General features: G+C 34.3%; 2 protein-coding genes across 5 annotated transcripts; one reads left to right on the plus strand and one right to left on the minus strand.

Moving 5' to 3' along the window:
* Window positions 1-3725: 3725 nt before the first annotated feature.
* LOC112017738 (uncharacterized) lies at window positions 3726-4121 on the minus strand. The gene has a single exon (XM_024050194.1). The coding sequence runs from the start codon at window positions 4119-4121 to the stop codon at window positions 3726-3728; it is 396 nt and encodes a 131-aa protein (XP_023905962.1).
* Window positions 4122-12904: 8783 nt separating this feature from the next.
* On the plus strand, window positions 12905-17192 carry LOC112035105 (NEP1-interacting protein 1). 4 transcript variants are annotated; one of them, XM_065780863.1, is made up of 5 exons: window positions 12905-13689; window positions 15491-15669; window positions 15770-15859; window positions 15953-16123; window positions 16244-17192. In XM_065780863.1, the coding sequence occupies exons 2-5, from the start codon at window positions 15502-15504 to the stop codon at window positions 16364-16366; spliced, it is 552 nt and encodes a 183-aa protein (XP_065636935.1). In that variant the 5' UTR covers window positions 12905-13689; window positions 15491-15501; the 3' UTR covers window positions 16367-17192. The 4 variants fall into 4 exon arrangements, with proteins under 4 accessions (XP_065636935.1, XP_065636936.1, XP_065636933.1 ...); XM_065780864.1 differs by lacking the exon at window positions 12905-13689 and adding an exon at window positions 14679-15144 and having other exon boundaries at window positions 15953-16118; XM_065780861.1 differs by lacking the exon at window positions 12905-13689 and adding an exon at window positions 14683-15144.
* Window positions 17193-21158: the final 3966 nt, after the last annotated feature.

Here is a 21158-nt window from a genome sequence, read left to right on the forward strand (position 1 = left end):
GTGGTGTGCGATTTAGTTTCTCTCGATCAGAGATAGGTATTAAGAAATAATGCTTGCTCTAGTAAGATCACCGCCAACTTAAGTATCAGAGAGCTTGGGCCAATTCTACCAAAGCTGATCTTTATGTTTTGTAGGTATTCCATTGCCAGGTTGGCTGCTTAACCATAAGATCATCAGCAGGTCAAACTGTTAACCATTGGATCATCTCTCGTTGAGTGGCATTCCAAAACTTTTTCTTTTTTGTCCTTTGGTTGAATCTTTTTATTTAGCCTTCACAATATGTCCTGGCTTGCATAATTCTCTCTCCTTTTTATTTGTAAACTTTTTCTCTCTTCTTTTATGCTAGTTTACCATGTAATTAATATTTCTATTATAAGTAACTCCTAGATGTTCTTGGAACACCGAGATTAGTGTTCTCTTTTCTCATATTTATAGTGTGGTCCAATAATTAAATTCATGATAAAATCTACCACGAATGTGAAATGAGGAAATATCTAAAAAGTTTCCTTCTATTATATCCCACTAGTCACGGCCCCGCGCGTTGCGCATGATAATCCTTTTAGGGAGGTCTCATTAAGTTTTTTTTTTTTGGGAAAATTGGACTAATTCAATTAAGAATAACATATTTTATAATCATATTTTCATTTGATATAGGAAAAATCACTAAAGTAATATATAGTTTTTGTTGTATCAAAATGAAAACAATACAATTTTTCCCAGAAATTCAAAAGGTAAGTTAGCGAAAATATTCATTTTTTTTTTTTATAAAACTTATTTATAACAATTTGTATATCATTAAAAGGTATATAAAATTTAGAAATTATTCTTTTAGGTTTAAAAAGAAAATTCTCAAACCCAATTTCTTCTACCATACACACCAAAAACACCAAAAAATATATCTAAAAATTAATAAAACTCAACAAAACTTAAAATAAAAGATAAAGGGAAAAATAAAACTCACATCATAATCAAACTCCTTCCCAATATGTAAAACGTATCAAATGTGATGTAATCAGGCCAAATATCAAATGCACAATCAAATTTAAAATTTTTAATAAGGTTTTGAAGTTACACAATATAAATAGGTGGTTGATTCTAAGCAAAAGTGCTGGTTGTAGCTTTATATGTAATGATTTTAAAATTTCTTTTGTTAATAATATTAAAATAAATAAATAAATAAAAATGTAAAAATAAATCAATAAATCGAGACTACAATTCCAACGGAGGAAAATGTAGAGAAAATTTTTTGACAAAAAGAAGAAGTGTTGTGTAAATATTGCCATAATCTAATCCAATATGTGAATAATAAATAGATAAATACAAAATTTTAAATACAAAATTGAATTTTTTTTTCTTAAAAATCTTTAAAAATACACCAATGAGATAAGGAAGATGAAGTGTAATATCAAATATTCGTAAACACTTAAAACAATTACTCTAGTATCTAGGAACATCATATAACAAAGAAATAATAATTTGCTACTAATTTGTTAAACAAAATATTTACAAATAGTGAAAGGAAACTACACAAAGACCATTTTCTTCAACTGCACAAACTATTCTTCATTATATTGTCCAGATTATCTTGTTCTTTTCCAAATAAACTAAAACTTGACAACAACACAAAATAGGACATATTATAATATGATTTTTCTCCAAATCAAGTCAGCAAAAAATAAAGATATAAATAGTGATGTGGCCGATGATGTGGCTCAATAGGAGCGTACAACAATAATTGCTACGTACCTATGTGCGAATTATTAGTTGTAGCCATGCAGTATGTATCTTGGATTATCTCAAGCTGATTTACATGTTGTGTGCATCACATGTGAAATATCAAATCCAACATGAAAATTTTGGAAGCACTAAGCGTTACAAAAGTTACTGTAAGGACTCAATTTGGGTTGACCCTGAGTGATGGGTTTTCAGCCCAATAAGCCCAAACAATACATTTATAGAGAGTGGGGTGAAAGGTTTAGGTGCTGGCCGTCGATCACCAACNACCAAAAAACAAAAAATTTGACAAACCCATTACCAAAAAACACAAAACAAAAACAAAATTCATAATTTCAATTCCCTCATACCAGTGCTCAAATCTCCTCAAGCATAAGATGCGCATCAGACAACAAACTCGTCACTAGACCATCATTCTTTAACATATTTAGAAAAACTCGGCGTTAGGCTTCCCTCCTTCCATGGCCAAATTTGTCGCCCCTAAATCAATCCCATCCACTTTCTCGTTCACTACTCTCAACACCACGCTCTTCGCTCTTAGCTTCAGGTAAAACCCTGTCATTTTGTGTCCAAAGAAAAACGCTTTAGAGAAACCGAAGCCAATTGATTTTTTTTTTTTTTTTTTTTTTTTTTGGAAATTGTGATTTGTGACATTGAAAATTGAAATTATGTTGAGAGAGGAAGGAAATTAGAATTGGGGTTCTCGGTTGGGTTTTGGTTTTGTGTTTTGGGTAATGGGTTTGTGAAAGTTTTTACCTTTCGGAAATTGTGACATTTTAGAATTTAGAAATCAGGTGATGGGTTTTGTTTGGATTTGTGTTTTTGGTAAAGAAATGTCGAGGACGACGTAATTTTTCACAACTTCTTGCCACAACTGTGACGTGGCAGACTGTGATTAGTAAAGAAAAAAATGGTGGGTCTATGTGTAAGTGATAGTTAACCACTAACAATCTGCCCCGTTAGAGTTGTGGCAAAATAGTTGTGGAATAATTTGTGGTCCTAGAACTACTCTTTTAGTAATGGGTTTGTTAAAAGTTTTTGTCTTTGTTAAAGCGAGAGCTTTATTAATTAATTAATTTGTATTGGTTTAATATGACGGTATTTGGTTTATGAATGCTGTATTTGTGCTTTGGTTTCTAGTTTTTGGTAATGGGTTCTTATTGAAGTTATTGTTTTTGGGCTATGCTTGGTTGGTTAGTAAATGTAGGAGAAGGAGATGAAAAGGGAAAAAAACTTAAATGATAGTTTTGAGGTTTTGGATATGGTAAACTTTGGTTAGGTGTGGGCTGGATTGTTAAATTCTAGTTGATATTGTGTAAATAACTCTGTTGTTTGTTTGATTCATGTGTGACAATTTATTTTCAGTGCGCTATCGTGTTGGATGTTTCACCATTGTCACTAGGTCTTGAAACACTGGGTAGTGTAATGACAAAGATCATCCCAAGAAATACTACTTTGCCGACGTCCAAGTCAGAGGTGTTCTCCACAGCCACAGATGGGTAGACTAGTGTTGATATTAATGTTTTCCAAGGAGAGAGAGAATTTGTTAGGGACAACAGATATCTTCGCAGCTTCCATTTGGATGGTATCCCACCTGCACCTTGTGGGGTTCCTTAAATTGAAGTGAAGTTTTGCATTAATTTGAATGGTATTCTTTCGATCACTGCGGTTGACAATGGCACAGGGAAGAAGCAAGGCATTACCATTATAAATTTTCCTAATGATTATGAGGTCTGTTAAAATATATAGGGTTTGGATAAATGTTTTATCTTTATTTCAGTTTGCAGCATTAGGTCAAAAGATGAAAAGGAACAAAGCTAAATGTGTCAAAATATGCAAATGCAAAGGATGGTTAATGAAGCAGAGAGGTTTGCAAAGGATTACAAGGAGAAGAGAGGTGCCATTGACACAAAGAACCAAGCTGAATCTGTTGTCTTCTTTTTTTCTTTTTTTCTTTCTTTTCTTCTTTTTTTGGGTTAAAAGGAACTTCATTAAAGATTAACTAGCCAAATGGCCAAAGTAGCAGTAGTAGCAGTTGTGAGTCTGCCATAGTACAAACCATACATATCTGAGTTTACAAAAGTGTTAACATCATCCGAAGGAGGATTATCAAATACAGCAAAACCCTCAGGTTGTGACACACCCCTTCTAGCCAAGGCATCAGCATAGAAGTTTGATTCTCCAAAAACATGTCTCACCCTGCTTTGAAGAAAATTCCTTAGGAGTAATCTGCAGTCAATAAGTAGAGGAGAGAAGGAGTTGTTAGTCTCTTGGTTAGATTGCAATATATCAACAATAGTTTTGGCATCGAGTTTGACTACAATATTTTGAATACCCAACTGGGTTGCCAGGCTTAGTCCATCTCTAAGAGCCCAACATTTGGCCATCACACTCGTTGCAAGCCCTATAGAACATGAAAATCCCTTCACCCATCTTCCTGCACTATCTTTGATAACACCACCCCACCAGCCTTTCCTGGATTCCTAAGCGACACCCCATCCGTATTAAGCTTTAGCCAATTCATAGGAGGTTTTAACCACCTTATAGGAATTGTCACCCTCAGGTTTTGGCTTCTGATTTTCCCCACTCCATAAAAGTACTCCAAGGCCTGATTGAAACACGACTTATGGAGAACAAGATTGAAAGGGGTATTGCCAAAACAAACCTTGTTCCTACGCTTCCAAAGGAACCAAACCGCGAAGGGAAACAGTATACTTCACGGTATAGCAGAATGATGGGCAGTGTTGCTTTGACAGTTAGCTTTGAACCAGTCAACCAGACTTGTATTGAAAGTATATTTGAGTATTGGGGGCACACGGATCTTGTCCCAGAACATGTGAGCAAAGTTGCAATCCCTTAGAGTGTGAATTATTGTCTCCTCCTGATCATTACATACGGGGCATTGTGTGCAGAGCAATTAATACCCTTTGAAGCCAAAACTCCTCTTACCAGAATGCTATTGTGGTGGCAAAGCCACATGAAGTGTACAATTTTTGGGAGCATATCAATTTTCCAGATCCAGGATCCTTGAAAGGAGTTATCTGAAGGTTGTTTCGGGTTGGCTAAGTGATAAGCAGAGTTTGTTGAGAACTCACCATCCTTAGACTCAGACCAAATAATTGAATCTTCCCCTGGGTTAAAAATTTGAATAGGAGTCGCTCTAATACTATCCTTGATGGCTTGTGGGAGATCAGAGGAAATTAAAATTCCAGTTCCAAGCATGATTTTGGATCCTTGAATCTGTTGTCTACCATATAGAGAAACAGCTCAAGGAACTTGGAGAGACAAGGTTCCTGCCCTAGAAAGAGAACCAAGTTGAATCATTGACACTCATGTATTTTTTTTTTTTTTTACCTTGTAACAACACTTATTTTTTCTTGAGCACCTCTAGTAAATCTTATTGTTAATTGAGATTATCCTTCTGATAGTGAGTAAAGACTGAATAAGAAATGTTTAATTGGAGGAGGGTTGAATTATGTGGCAGCATAAATTGTGAAATTTGTTTAATTTATTTTCTCATGTGAATCGCTGATATTAGACTTTGTTACACTGATTTTAGACTTTGCTTTTATCGTTCTCTATCACTAATATTTATTCTATTGCATCTATGTTTAAACCTTGATGGAAATAGAAGCAACATCACAGAGGAAGCTCATGCTACAACAAAAAGACAATCTTGTCAACTTTGTGGGGGTTATGGTCATAATTGTCTTACTTGTAAACAATATAATGGCGAAGGAAGTGATTACTAAGATGAAGAAAACATGACAACATTTGATGACAATAATATTGATGATTTAGCATAAACTGAGTTTTTTCATTACATTTTTTTAGTCCCTTTTATAAAATAAAAAAAAAAAAAAAAACTTTGATTGTAATAATATATCTCATGTTTCAAATTTATTTATACCTTTTTTTTCTACTTTAGGTACACGTGGCTAAAGAGAATCACAAAATGAGCTTTGCTTGGTGGAATTGAGATACATATTGAGTCCAAGTAGCTTAGAATATAAATGTTTAAGGACCTATGTTGTTAATTATGATGAAACAATACATTTTGGTTTTTTGATTTGTTTTTCTACTAAGAACCTTAGCTATTAGTAGCAGCGCAGCCATAGTTTTGGTTACAACTACTCATTTGCTTTTGCTTTAATTTAATGTCATCAATGGTGTGTTTATGACATTTTCTTTTCCTTTTTTTTTTCAAATTTTCCAAAAATTCTATACTCTTTGTTTTATCCTATATTCATTTTGTAATGTAAATATAAATTTTTTTTGTGGTCATGGATGGAAATTGGAGCAACATCACAGAGGAAGCTTGATATGTTTTTCCATGTGTTTTCCGTTTTACCATTTCTGAGCAAGTTTTTTGGGAAGAAGATGGTTATGATTTAAAATGCTACCATTGAAAGACAGCCATTAGAAGGCAAGTAGTACACCTGAATTGGTTCAGAGTTCACATTTTTTTCCCTTATAAACTACTATTTAGTGTTGTTAAAAAATAAGGTAGAAATGTAAGTCAATTTGTTTTTACAAATTAAAAGATAGAAATCAAGTTCAATTTGAGTAATTTGTTGTTGAAATTTTCCTAAGGTATCAAGAACTCTTTGAATCTGATTAAAACTCTTGAAAGTAACCACGTAAAGTAGTAGTTAAAAATATGAACTGTGATGTATTGCGTTGTCACAACATGCTCTTTAAGCTTGTAACAGAAACCAAGCCATTGCTACCAAAATTAATCTTGCTTGTAACATTTGAATTCTTTGTGGGAACTAAACAATAAGAAAATTTTCCACCGATAGACTTGTTTAGTTGAGAGGCTAGAGAAAGAGGGCCCCCTCCTAGGCCAATTATCCCTGATCCTGCCTCACCAAATGTACCATCATTATTGTGCCCACACCCAAACACAATCTTTGGCATTGTGAGTTTGTGACTTGATGGCTAGTAGTTGAGCCAATGGTTAAGGTTTCAACACCAACATCATCGTAATCGAATGATTGGTCTCCTTATGAATTATAACCATACTGGCAGGTGTTTTTATCAGTGCCACAAGAGGCCATGTCTAATAATGCCTTACAAGGACTTGAATTTGTTAGAATATAATGGGTTTGTTTGGATAAGCTATTTTAAAAAGTGCGTTTTTAAAAATGAGCATTTTTAAAATGTGCATTTTTAAAAAACAATTTTTAAAACCATTTCTATGTGTTTGGCAAAACTTATGAGAACATTGAGAAAGAAGTTTTTTATTGTCAACTACGGATTTGATCTATATTTGTCTAAAATGATTGTTTGAGCGTAAATTACCAAAATAGGACACAACTCTAACACCAAAGTACACTCATAAAATAATTTTAGTCAAATTATAGTTACCCCATCACTATAGCTGTTCACCACTCAATAATAATATAACTTTCCCAAATCAGGCCCACCATCTATTCTAAACCACAAAAACAAAATAGAGTTGAAAAGTTGAAACCCAAATCACAAATAACGTAGTGAAAAACTAACGGGAGAGGGAGAAAGAAATAGCTTGCAGCAATGGCATTCTCTATTTGTGGTGATTGAGCTTGCAGATGGTGCAATTGAGGCTCTGCCAGTGCGTCTTCTTTCTACTTCCAATATATAATGCTACATGCAATTTGGGTACACTAGGTCTAGAAGCCTCTACCCAGTGTGTCTTAGCTACCATTGGAGCTTTGTTGTGATGTTGTTCTGCAACTTGCATAGAGAACAACGAGAAGTAGCAGGTACAAGTTGTCATTAAACAATAATTTCGTCATTAAGCAAAATTTTGAGGATATTTTAGGTATTGACACCCTTCAAATTTGGATTGTGATGAGTTTTTAAAATTGTGGTTTTGAAAAAGTTCGACTGTATTTCATTTCCAAATCGAAAAATCGCAATGCCAAATGATGGAAATTTTGCGTTTTGATTCAAAAATGTGTGTTTGCGTGGTGCAAACGCTTATCCAAACGGGCTCAATATGTTAGAAAATTTCACATCAAAGTCTATTTGTGTTTGAACCCATTACGTATATATTTGTTAGAACATAATATGTGTTAGAATATTTTATGTCAAAGCCTATTTATTAGACCCATTGCACCGTCTATTTGTATTTTTTAAGGTAAAATGATAGACTAATTTTACTCTCATTAGTAAAAGATTACAGTAAGTTCCCCGTCCTTTCATGTGCAATACAATGAACATACTGGGCTACATGTGATCCATATTCTAGTTAGCCATTTGAAGAGTTTATGACACCCACCCACAGGGGGAAAAACCCCTTATAATTTATCAATACCGAATATGAACTCGGGCTCAGTCATTTGTGTTCCTTAATAAATCCAATAAGAATTGAGCATACAGGGAAGGCCCTAGGTTTAGGCCATTGCCTAGGGCCTCCTTACTAGAGTAGGCCCCAAATTTAGGACAATTTTTTTTTTTTTTTTATATATAAATATTTTTGGGAGATATTAAAACATTTTAGTTTACATTTTTTTTTTTCACTATTAAGAAGGCTCAAAGAATTAAGTAATGCTAGAGATAGAGATAAGACAAATTTAAATAAATAGGTCATACAAATAGACGTGTTACTAATCATAAGTAATTCAAATAGGAAAATGTTAAAAATACTATAAATTTTACTACATAACTTTTATTTATTTAATTATTTTTATACAAGATAAAAGTTCTACTACTCTAACCTAATCTAAGTGTATATGTGTGTGAAACTCTTTTCTAGAGACTTAAATCTCGACCATTGTCCTCCACACCCCACAAGAACTTATACTTGTGGAGTAATCATTGCACCAAGGGTGCGTGGTAGTCTTCATAACTTTTATAATTTGATGTGACAATGAATATGATAGGTAGATTTCAACAAACTATTGAATGCATTTTTTAATGAATACTAATCGCGGCCCCGCGCGTTGCGCGTGATAATCCTTTTAGGGAGGTCTCATTAAATTTTTTTTTTTTTTTTTGGGAAAATTGGACTAATTTAATTAAGAATAACATATTTTATAATCATATTTTCATTTGATATAGGAAAAATCACAAGAGTAATATATAGTTTTTGTTGTATCAAAATGAAAACAATACAATTTTTCCCAGAAATTCAAAAGGTAAATTAGTGAAAATATTCATTTTTTTATAAAACTTATTTATAACATTTTGTATATCATTAAAAAGTATAAAAAATTTAGAAATTATTCTTTTAGGTTTAAAAAGAAAATTCTCAAACCCAATTTCTTCTACCATACACACCAAAAACACCAAAAAATATATCTAAAAATTAATAAAACTCAACAAATCTACAATTTAAAATAAAAGATAAAGGGAAAAATAAAACTCACATCATAATCAAACTCCTTCCCAATATGTAAAACGTATCAAATGTGATGTAATCAGGCCAAATATCAAATGCACAATCAAATTTAAAATTTTTAATAAGGTTTGAAGTTACACAATATTAATAGGTGGTTGATTCTAAGCAAAAGTGCTGGTTGTAGCTTTATATGTAATGATTTTAAAATTTATTTTGTTAATAATATTAAAATAAATAAATAAAAATGTAAAAATAAATCAGTAAACCGAGACTACAATTCCAACGGAGGAAAATGTAGAGAAAAATTTTGACAAAAAGAAGAAGTGTTGTGTAAATATTGTCATAATCTAATCCAATATGTGAATAATAAATAGATAAATAAATAATTTTAAATACAAAATTGAATTTTTTTTTCTTAAAAATCTTTAAAAATACACCAATGAGATAAGGAAGATGAAGTGTAATATCAGATATTTGTAAACACTTAAAACAATTACTCTAGTATCTAGGAACATCATATAACAAAGAAATAATAATTCGCTACTAATTTGTTAAACAAAATATTTACAAATAGTGAAAGGAAACTACACAAAGACCATTTTCTTCAACTGCACAAAATGTTCTTCACTATATTGTCCAGATTATCTTGTTCTTTTCCAAATAAACTAAAACTTGACAACAACACAAAATAGGACATATTATAATATGATTTTTCTGCAAATCAAGTCAGCAAAAAATAAATAAATAAATAGTGACGTGGCCGATGATGTGGCTCAATAGGAGCGTACAACAATAATTGCTACGTACCTATGCGCGAATTATTAGTTGTAGCCATGCATTATGTATCTTGGATAATCTCAAGCTGATTTACATGTCGTGTGCATCACATATGAAATATCAAATCCAACATGAAAATTTTGGAAGCACCAAGTGTTACAAAAGTTACAATATACAAAATAGAAAAAAGGGTAAAAAGCATGATGGCCAAGGAAGAAGGAAGACAATTGAGTTTTATTAGTTGTAGCCATGCAATACGTATCTTGGATTATCTCAAGCTGATTTACATGTCGTGTGCATCACATATGAAATATCAAATCCAACATGAAAATTTAGGAAGCACCAAGCATTACAAAAGTTACAATATACAAAACAGAAAAAAGGGTAAAGAGCATGATGGCCAAGAAAGAAGGAAGACAATTGAGTTTTACTTTGTTTTATTATTTGGACATATCATAGAAAAAATTGCCCTAAAATAGGGATGGAACCAGGATTTGAACCTAAGGGGGGCCAAAGCATGAACCAAAAAAATTTCATGTGACATGGTTTATTAAAAAAAAAAAATCATGGTAGATAAAAAATTGCATTTTATTACCTAAATATTTCAATCAAGAAGGATATAATATGAACCAAAAAAATTGAAAGTTATAACATGATATTCTAACCTTTTTTGAAGAAGAAGAGGACTTCAGATCTCCAGATTTTGGGTAATCGGAATTAATATGTTGATTTTATCATGTTGACCAACTCACCAATATGATAATCACATACTTTTGGATGCAACTAAAAATCACATTAATAAAGTTTTTCACTTTGTTTGAGGATTTAAAAAAATTGAGATATCAAAATTAAGAGTTGGCAATGCTACGTCATCAATATTGGCTTCTAAAAGAATTTTGGCATTTTATCTTTTGAAAAAAAAATATAAATATTGTAATTCACTTTCCCATAGTTTATAAATCAATTAAAAAAGTCATATAAATTGTTGTAACCCCTGTAAGGGAATTTTTTTTTTCTATGAGATTTTTTTTATTATGAATGATTGAATTATGATATTGGTGAATTGGAGATTTTTTTGTTCATCCTATATACTATTTAAATTTTTCAAAAAATTTGGGGGGGGGGGGGGGGGCATGGCCCCCTTCAGCCCCTTAGTGGGTCCGTCCCTACCCTAAAATATGAAAAAACATATGCCAAAAAATAAATTTTTTGGTTTCTTATATTTCTAATTTCTTATTGCAAGACAGAATTAATACAAACAAAAGCAAAAAAACAACTGTTCAACTTATGGTAACAAATAAAATACAAAAAAAAAAAAAGGGAAAAAAAAGACATAAATTACTGCTAATGTCAAACATGGTCCCAATTCGAATACTACCAACAAAATGTAATAGGTGTATTATACAAATTAGAGATTTTATTTTATTTTATTTTATTGGAAACCATTGCCAGTGGGAATGAAGAACCTACTCAGTGTATAGCTCTCATCAAGCATGAAATCTACGTAAAGAAAGAATATGTTAATATAAAAAGAAATGTCATCACCCTTGACATCGGCATCCTTCCTATGGCAAGGCTCTCTTCAACACTTGGGGCATCCTTCTCCAAGTTGTTATTGTCACCTTTGAAGTCACTAAACATTGTTGCTCTCTCACACTTGAAGGCATCATTTGCAATGGCACCACACCAGATTGGTGTTGTTTGTTTACATATAGCAAAGAAAACATTTTGGTATAATATTAAATTACAAAGGAAATGATTGAAGAAGAAGAAATGATCACACGTTTATAAAAGCTGAAAGTTGATTGTCAAAGTGTAAACTATGTAAATGGCTTAGAGATTGAAAAATCTGTATCTCATCCCATTACTTACACCAGTTATATAAAAAGTTCACGGACAGCCTTTTCATTTGATACCTGATATCAAAATAAATTTTAGAACTTAATTACATGAGCTGTAAAAAGATAAGATCCATGTATTAAAACGTTAGACCAAAGGACAGAAATGTATGGCCATAAAGTTATAAACCGTCATCTGAGCATTTTATGCTCATTGAATTGAGTAGTAATGGGACACAAAAGAGAAAATCTATCAAAAGACCATTTTTACATTAATACGGAATTAACAGCTCCTTGAAAATGAAAAAATAGTGATTATAATCATTTTCTCTTTAAGAAGAAATGATATGTATCATAGTAGAAGTGATTATAGTTGTATTTTCTTTTCTTTAAGATATAAAAGAAATTTTAATTAACTTATGGTGGTAGTGCAAAAGACCACATTGTATCCCATGCTATTTACATTAAAACTAACACCCAATGTTGAAAGGAGCTTTGAATATAGACAATAGAGTTTATGGTAAAGTGTAGTGCATCATGTTGGCCACAAAGAATTAATTTTGCAATAGAATATTAATAGAGTTGGTATACCAAAAATAAATAAATAAATAAATAGTGACGTGGCCAATGATGTGGCTCAATAGGAGCATAGCAACAATAATTGCTATGCTTTAGCTTTTAGATATATATAGATTTTCAAACTTTTGTTCTCACTCTTTCCAAAGTATTATTGCGTGAAAGGAATTTATCAATATTTTTTCCCCGCACAGTCTATATGAGATTAGAGAGAGTATGAATTTTCTAACAATCACATCCAGGTCATTTGGATTTATTTTATCTGTTAAGTAGTATTCGTAGAACTTTATAGATCCAATGTTTGTCAATTGCGTAGAATTATACATTAAAGATCAACCACAAAAATAAACTAATTAGTCTTTTTTTTTTTTTTTGGGTAGAATAGATGAGCATGCAAATCACGCACAATCGATCATTTTCATAATTCTTTTTTTGTGTATGTTAAATTAATACGTAATTAATTAAGGGTTGGTATTTGGTAAGGTTGATGTCTAATGGGCCATGGAGCAAAGTTGACTACAAGGTATGAACCGCAGAGGAAATACCCTTTTCTTTTTTACCGCATGCAATTTGAAAAAATAAAATAAAAAAGCCACATGGGCTTTTCCCGGAATTTCAGTGGAGATGCTTTGACTTTGCTTTCCAAGCTTATTGCAATTCAGACTCTCTCAACTACTTGGTTTTTGGATTTACATGTAGCTAATTAACCAAGCACTTATATATAAAAAGTCTCGGGCAGATTAATTTGTGAGAGGGTACGACTTGGCTTTGCTCTTTGGTTTTGTTAGAGAGTTGCAGCTAGCTGCGAGTTCTCTTTGGCAGTGCTGAGGCTTTTGTAATTCGGTGCAAATTCGTTTTGTAGTTCTCTCTTTGATTCATGCCTTTGGTATTGTATTCGTTATTTGTGAACTTTTGGTTTGTTGGTTTGGTTAGAGAGAAATCTCTTTGAGGGTGTTGACGGTGCAATCTCTAATCTTTGTGTTTGTAAAAAAGTGTGTATTTGTGATTTGGGTCCTCAGTCATCTATACGTATTCTTCCAAATTTGTTATAGTGGAATTTGGACAAAAAAATTTCAAACCACGTAAATTTTGGTGCTCATGTGTTATTCTTCTTTTTTCTTTTCTTTTGAGTTGATTCTATTCGCTCCTATTATTTGTTTTAAGATCTTTTTAAAGCCTAAAATATTTTCTCAATCAATCTGAGTAATTTGAGCTTCCGCTATTTTACTACATTTTTCACTTTCAGAAAAGAACTGTTTGAGCCTAGTTTGATAGAATATAATCCCCCCATCATTACAATGGGCATTTGCACCTATCCTGTTTCTTCCTTCCCATTTTAGGTCTCTGGCGAAAGTGTACGGGAGTTCTGCTGCAACATACTTTATGCACTTATATGCAAAATCTTTAATGTGATCTTCACTATCTTCTTTGCAGTAGGTTAGTAACTTTTCTTGATCCATTTATGCACCTTTACTGAGAAGTTGTAATGTTTGCCTAATTATTTTTGTTTACTTTTCTTTCTTTTTGGTTGTTGTTAATGTGTTAAATGTTCTTCAAATGACATGGACTTGTAATTGTAGATTAGTTCCTATCCTCCCAAGGACGTTGACCAAAAATTTGGTAAACACAAAGCTTAATTAGATACAATTTTTATGTGGTCTAAGGGAGCGCTTAGTTCACTGTGACATTACACCGTAATATAACATTATTGTAATCTTACATTAACGTAATTTCAATACAAGAACACATTGTTTAAAAATGTGATAAAATTAAGGTAATGTAATATATTTGTAATTTTAGAATATGGCAATGTTAGAAAAAAATAAAATAAATCAAAAATATTAATGTTACATCATTGTAATGTACATCACACTAAAGGCACATCACAACAAACTAAACGCCCTCTAAGTTTTGCAATCTGATTAACAATGTGGGTTGTACTTGTATGGAGTTTATGGACAAATATATTAATAAATATAACCAAATGATTAAATTTAAGTAGAAATCCTAAGATATAGCCCTTAAGTTTAATAGTTGAGATTATTTACCACAAAAAAAAAAAAATCAATAGGTGAGACCTATAGACAACAATTATCTTAGAATTAAAGGGATCTGAGGAGGGTGAAACAACTAACAAAGTCCTTTTAGTAGTTAAATAAAATTAATTATTCAAAGTTTAGTATCTGTCACTATCAGTTTACATTAGTGATTGAAACTGAAAATAGTATATAACTGTACACACAGTAACTTTATAATTTCAAAAGACCGATGACTACAGGTAGCAGGTAGTATTAGTGCTAGCAGCTAGGAGAGGTTACGTAGTCGCATGATATTAGAAAATTTTGAGGTCTTTTTATAAGTATAAATTAATTAATTTGATCTTGTTCATTAACAAATCTCAATTGTGATTTAAAAAAAAAACCACATATAGGGGAATGAATAGAATTTACTTTTCTTTGATAGTTGGTAATTAATCTCGTATTTTCCTTTGGAGTTTAGACGACTTTGACTGGATTAGAAACCAAGCAGACACTACTACACGTTGATTTCTGTGGCGGCGAGTTCTTTTTTCTCACGTGGAATGGAATTTCCTCGTTCAAACCCTATTTTCCAACTTTAGACAACTTCTTACTTCTTGGCGTGAAAGTTCTTGGCACGTAGAGTAGTAATATAGCTTTGCAAGTTTACATAAAGTAGCAGCTATTTGAGCCTAATTTTGATATATTTTGCGAGCATAAGGAATTATACTTGCCCTCTTCTTCTACTTCTTCTTCTTCCTGTTTTCTAGACTAGATATTTGCCAAATTGATATGGAGGAGTTGTGCTGCTCCGCAGTTTCTGCAGTTTTATGCATCCTCTTCTGTGTGATTTTCAATTTCTTATTTGCATTGGGTTAGTAAATTTTTTATGAGGCATTTTGTAATTTTGTTCCATTTGAGTGTACAACCAAGTTGTATAAATAAAATCCCAGGAATACACTCGGTTTTTGCATTCATATTAACAAGCTTTAAAGTTTTTTAATGAATTCTAAGTCATTCCAATGGGTTCATAACTTCATATTGGTATATTCAGAGTTGATTTTATTAATGGGCATCTACTTTTTACTATTGTGTTATAGTTTTATCTTAGAAAATGTCATTTTTAAAGTATTGTACATGTACATGTAAAAAAATTGAGGTAATAATTGAATAGATTGTACATTGTGTATAGCTAAAAATCACAGAATTCCTGTTTATAGTTGGTGCAGAAATGGGGGCCATGATCGGAGCTTTAATTGCCATAAAAACAAAGAGAAACGTGTTCCATGGGACTGCGGTTGGAGCGATCAAGGGTGGCATTTTCTCCATTGAGCTTTTCAGAATTATACTTGATCTATGGAATTCTAATATTAGTAGTTCAAGGTTTTTCCTCTCCTTGGTAAGTCAATAGCTTCCCATATCGCCATTGGTTCATTAGTCACTTCATTCTTATAACTTGGACTCTGTAAAATACATTCTAATCATCAGTGCGTTTGTAGATTGACATAATCGCAAAACTTTTGAGTGGAAGACCCGTCGTAGAACCATCTACACCAACCATGCCAAGCGCAGTGCAAATGCAAAGACAGGTAAGAGATTATTCGCAAATTAAAGAATTATAGATGTCTTAAACTATAGTACAAATCCCATTCCCGAATTTTTCTCTTCCCTTTTCAAATCAGAATGTGACTGATCAGGTACATGCTTCCATTACAACTTCTGAGGAGGTCCCAATGAGAACCACCATGGGGTTATCAAGATATTCAGATGAGAAGATCCCCAGGTTCCAAATCACATATAAACACATCTTAGATTCTTCAGGGAATGGAACATCCTGCTCAATTTGCCGTCAGGTTTCATGCCTTTAGCTCTATTATTATTACCATCTATTTTAATCTTCCAAGAAAATACTCATTAGTTTATTAAAAACTTCACCTTGACTCACTCTGTTCAATGTTCTTACTGTTTGTTAGGACTTTCAGCTGGAGGAAATGGCTCGTAGCTTGCCACCTTGTCACCACATTTTTCATCTGCAATGTATAGATAAGTGGCTTGTGGGGCATAGCTCTTGTCCCTTGTGCAGAAGGGAAATATAACTCACACCAATTGATAATTCCACAATATTCACATTCATGATTCCACATTGGTTCAAGTCAGGAAGGACAAAAAGAATATTGATAAAATATATGAGCACTTTACTGGAAGCCTGCACGTTTCTTCTGTATTGATTCTCACGTGTTTCAAAGAAGAGCTACAAGTCAACAAACATAAGGGAACAAAATATAAGTTATTATACAAAAGAGTCAGTCGCTTGTGGATTCTCAAATCAAAGACAAATCCCACACGTCACCGCAGAAACTAGACAAAGATTGAGATGAACAGACGGGGTAACATAAGCCTTGTCATTGTGAAAAAATCAAAGGGACACTGTGGTGGAGAAGCTCACCAGGGAAGATATGAAGCACTGTTCATGCCAATTCAAGCGACTGGAATGATGTCGATGAAGAACGAAACATGCACAACCAAAGACTTTCAGCATAGAATAATTTGGAATTGAGGCATATTATAGACGCTCATTCGAAAGACTTCATATCAAGAATAGATGAAGGGATGCAATTCAAGGTATAGACTGCATTCACTGCAGTTAGGGACGGTTCGCCCCAAATGAGCAGAGCGTGAACATAATTAAGGCTTTGTTGATGCTTAAGCTTGGCTCGACCATTTTGCTGGGATGTAGCAAGACCAACGTAATGAGACAAGGTCCTATAAGCACTGAAGAGATTAACAAATCAATTGCTTTTTATTTCATGGCAATATTAGAATGTGTTAGAAATACTGAATGTAATTGTACTGTATTTCATCATAAAATAATGTACATAGGTGACTTTTATATAGGAGGCATATGTGTGCAGTACAAGTAAATATGTGTACTATACAAGTAACCTAACTAGACCTAAAGCCTATAATACATTATATACGTTAACAGCCCCCCTCAAACTCAAGGTGAATGTGAAACCAGCTTGAGGTTGTCAATCAAAGTACGAAGGTGTTCCTTAGGATGTGACTTGATGAAGATATCTACAAGTTGATTTTTAGAGGAGACTAAGATCAGCTTGAGAGCACCATGGACAAGATGAAAACGAATAAAATGACAATCGATCTCGATATGTTTAGTCCGTTCATGAAAGACATCATTGTGAGCAATATGAATAGCACTCTAGCTGTCACAATAAAGAGGAGTAGCAGAGAATATAGAAACACCTAAGTCTTTAAAAAGCCATCGTAGTCAAAGGAGCTCAAATGTGGTATCAGCAAGGGCACGATATTCTGCTTCAGTACTGGAGCTAGCCACATGAGTTTGTTTCTTACTTCGCCAAGAAATTAGAGAAGAACTAAGAAGAAAGCAATAACCAGTGGTGGACCTGCGATCAGTAGGACCTCCTGCCCAATCAGCATCAAAAAAATGCACGGAGAATAAGAGGAGACTGAGCAGAGTAGAAAAGACCATGGAAGAGAGTGCCCTTTAGGTATCGAAGACTGCACAGAACAGTAGCATAGTGAGTCGATCGTGGTGCAGATAGATACTGGCTCACCTGGTGAACAGCATAGGAAATGTCTGGACGAATGACAGTGAGATAAACTAAGCTGCCAACCAAGCATCTGTAAAGAGAGGGATTAGACAATGGTTTCCCCCCTGAGGGAGTTAAATGTGCATTAAACTCAACTGGAGTGTCAACAGTCTTACTACCAGTAAGTCCAGCTCGAGACAAGAGTTCAGAGGCATACTTGGCTTGAGTAATATAAAGTCCATCTATAGAATGAGTGATTTCAAGACCCAAGAAGTAGCTGAGATGTTCAAGATCTTTCATCTCAAACTGCTGACTGAAAAAAGCCTTGAGTTCTTGAATGCCACTGAGGTCATCACCAGTTATGATCATATCATTCACATATAGGAGAAGTAAAATAGTTCTTTTGTCAGTGCGACGAAGAAATAAGGCAGAATCATAATGATTGGCCATGTAACCCAAGCGAGAGATGGTATAGCTGAATTTGGCAAACCAAGCTCGTGGAGCTTGTTTAAGGCCATAAAGTGCACGTCGAAGGTGACAAACCTTGTTTGAGTCAACAAAGAGACTAGGAGAAGGTTGCATATACACTTCTTCACTAAATCCCCATTAAGGAATGCATTTTTGACATCCATCTGAAAAAGGTCCCATTTACTGGTAGCAGCAACAACTAAGAGGGCACGAACAGATAAGACATGAGCAACCAGAGCAAAGGTCTCTTCATAATCAATCCCATACTCTTGTGTAAAACCTTTTGCAACAAGACAAGCTTTGTAGCGCTCAATGGACCCATCAAAGCGAGTCTTAATCTTATAGATCCACTTACAACCAACCACAGATTTTCCAGGAGAAAGTGTCACCAAATCCCAAGTATGGTTTTTAGATAATGCATTAAGTTCTTCTTTCGTTGCAATCTGCCATAAAGGGTCAGTGGAAGCCTCACGATAGGTGTGGGGCTCATGTAGTGTAGCAATGGCAATGTAACAATGATAGTCAAGTAAATGTGTAGGAATAGATCTTACCCGAGTTAAGTGACGAGGTGGGATGTCTTGTGCAAGATCTTCAAGCGAAGCAGGACCAGGAGCAGGAGACCCAAACTCAAAATTGGGGTTGGCTAACTTGTCTTCAACCTGTTCATCTTCCACCTATTCATTAAAGGGTGAACTAGGAAAAGGATCAGTGATATCTGGTGGTTGGACAAAGAAGTCTACAGCAACAGAATCAGGAGCAACTACAAGAGGATCAGGAGCAGCTATAGAAGGAATATGTGCCTCATTTGGAAAAAGATCTAAGACAGAGGAGGAAGACAGGGAAGCACTGAAATGAGAGAGCTCGACAAAAAAGCGATGTTCCCAAAACACAACATTGCGGGAGATACGAAGACGATGAGAGACAGGATCATAACACCTATACACCTTTTGAGTTTCGCCATAGCCAAGAAAATAACAAAGCCTTGACCGAGGCTCAAGTTTGTTATGTTCATGTGGCTAAAGAAGGACGAAACAAGCAGAACTGAAGGAACGAAGGTAGTGATAGTTTGAAGGTGACCCAAAAAGGCGCTCATATAGAGTTTGATTTTGGATAACAGGACTCGGAATGCGATTAATAGTATGAACAGCATGATGAGCAACTTCACCCCAAAAAGGAGCAGGAACTTTGGCAGAGAGAAGGAAAGCACAAACAGTGTCAAGAATATGACGAAGTTTTCGTTTGGCTCTACCATTTTGCTGAGAGGTACCTGGACAAGTTAGTTGATGAACAATGCCATAGGAATGCAAAATAACTCGGAAAGCATATTGAGTATTTTCAAAAGCATTATCAGATTGAAAAATTTTGATGCATCTAGAAAATTGAGTTTCAACCATTTTTGCAAAATTAGAATATACTTCCAATAATTCAAAACGATGTTCCATATTAAAAATCCAGCTATAGCGAGAGTAATCATCAACAAAGACAACAAAATATCTAGACCCACCAATACTAGAGACAGAGGACGGCCCCCAATCATCAGAATGAATAAGGTCAAAGATATCAGTGGATATTGATTCACTAGTATTGAAAGGCAAAGCTGGTTGTTTTCCTAACTGACATGAAACACAATCAAAATTTTCTGTAGACATTGAACCTAACAAACCTCTAAAAGCCAATTGTTGTACCCGAGAGGAAGATGCGTGACCAAGTCGAGCATGCCAAAGTGCAAAGGAAGGAGTGGAAGAAACTACAGCAGCTGCAACAACAGAAACAGGAGCAACAAGTGGAAGACGAAGGTTGTTCACGGGAAACATATGCCTAACTCTGGGACCGGTCCCAAGCTTCTGTCCCGTCCTTGAATCCTACGCAACACACCCAGAATAATCAAAGATAATGCGATAACCCAACTCAGCTAATTGTCCACAGAGAATAAATTGCAAGAAAGGTTAGAAACATTAAAGACCCCAGGAATTGAAAGGTTGGAGGTCGAAACGGAACCTATATTATGAGTAGACATTGTGGAACCATTTGCTGTGCGAATATTAACAGGGTGTGGTGTAGGTTTAAGTTCAGAAAATAAGGACAAGTGAGGTGTCATGTGATTGCAACAAGCAGAATCCATAAGCCAAGATGTAGGAAACATACCAGATAAAGCTGAGAGAGAAGAGGAATAAGATGCATTACCAACCATACGAATGACATTGGCGATGATATTTATAAGGTCATCTCTGAAAATGGTGAAAGTAGATCCAGAAGACTGAGACTGTGCAGAGACAGGAGCCATTGGTTGGACACTCTCAGTGTTAGCAACAGTAGCAAGAGAAATTGAAACAACTAATTTGTTGAGATGATAGCAAGTCTCAATATTGTGACCAAAATGTTTGCAAAATTTGCAAAAACGTTTGATGGATTGGTGGCAACAATTATTGCAATAAGAAGAAGACATGTCCTTATTCTTCATTTAGTAGCAAAATATGCAAAAATGGACTGCAAAAATGAAATCTACGCGAAAAACTGGGTAAGGAGCACCTGAACTGCAAAAGTCAACTCAAAAAAGTCAACGGTCAACCTAGTCAAAGTCAATTTTGGAAGTCAACGGTCAACGGTGTCAAAGTCAACAGATGACGTAAACAGGCTGACTATGAGACGACATCAGCAGATGACAAGGCGCTGATGTCAGCTAGGGCTAATGTGGAAGAGCAAATTTCGCGCGTGAAACGCGTGGCGCGCGTGAGAGAGCAGTCAAGGCACGTGAGAGTGCGTGAGGGCACGTGGCACTATAGATGCGGGGTGTGGGAGCGCGTGAGGAGGAACCCAGTTGTGCAATGGCACGTGGGAGGCACGTGGAGCG

The sequence above is a fragment of the Quercus suber genome, unplaced genomic scaffold, assembly GCF_002906115.3.
Source record: "Quercus suber isolate HL8 unplaced genomic scaffold, Cork oak 2.0 scaffold_249, whole genome shotgun sequence".
Taxonomy (NCBI): Eukaryota; Viridiplantae; Streptophyta; class Magnoliopsida; order Fagales; family Fagaceae; genus Quercus; species Quercus suber.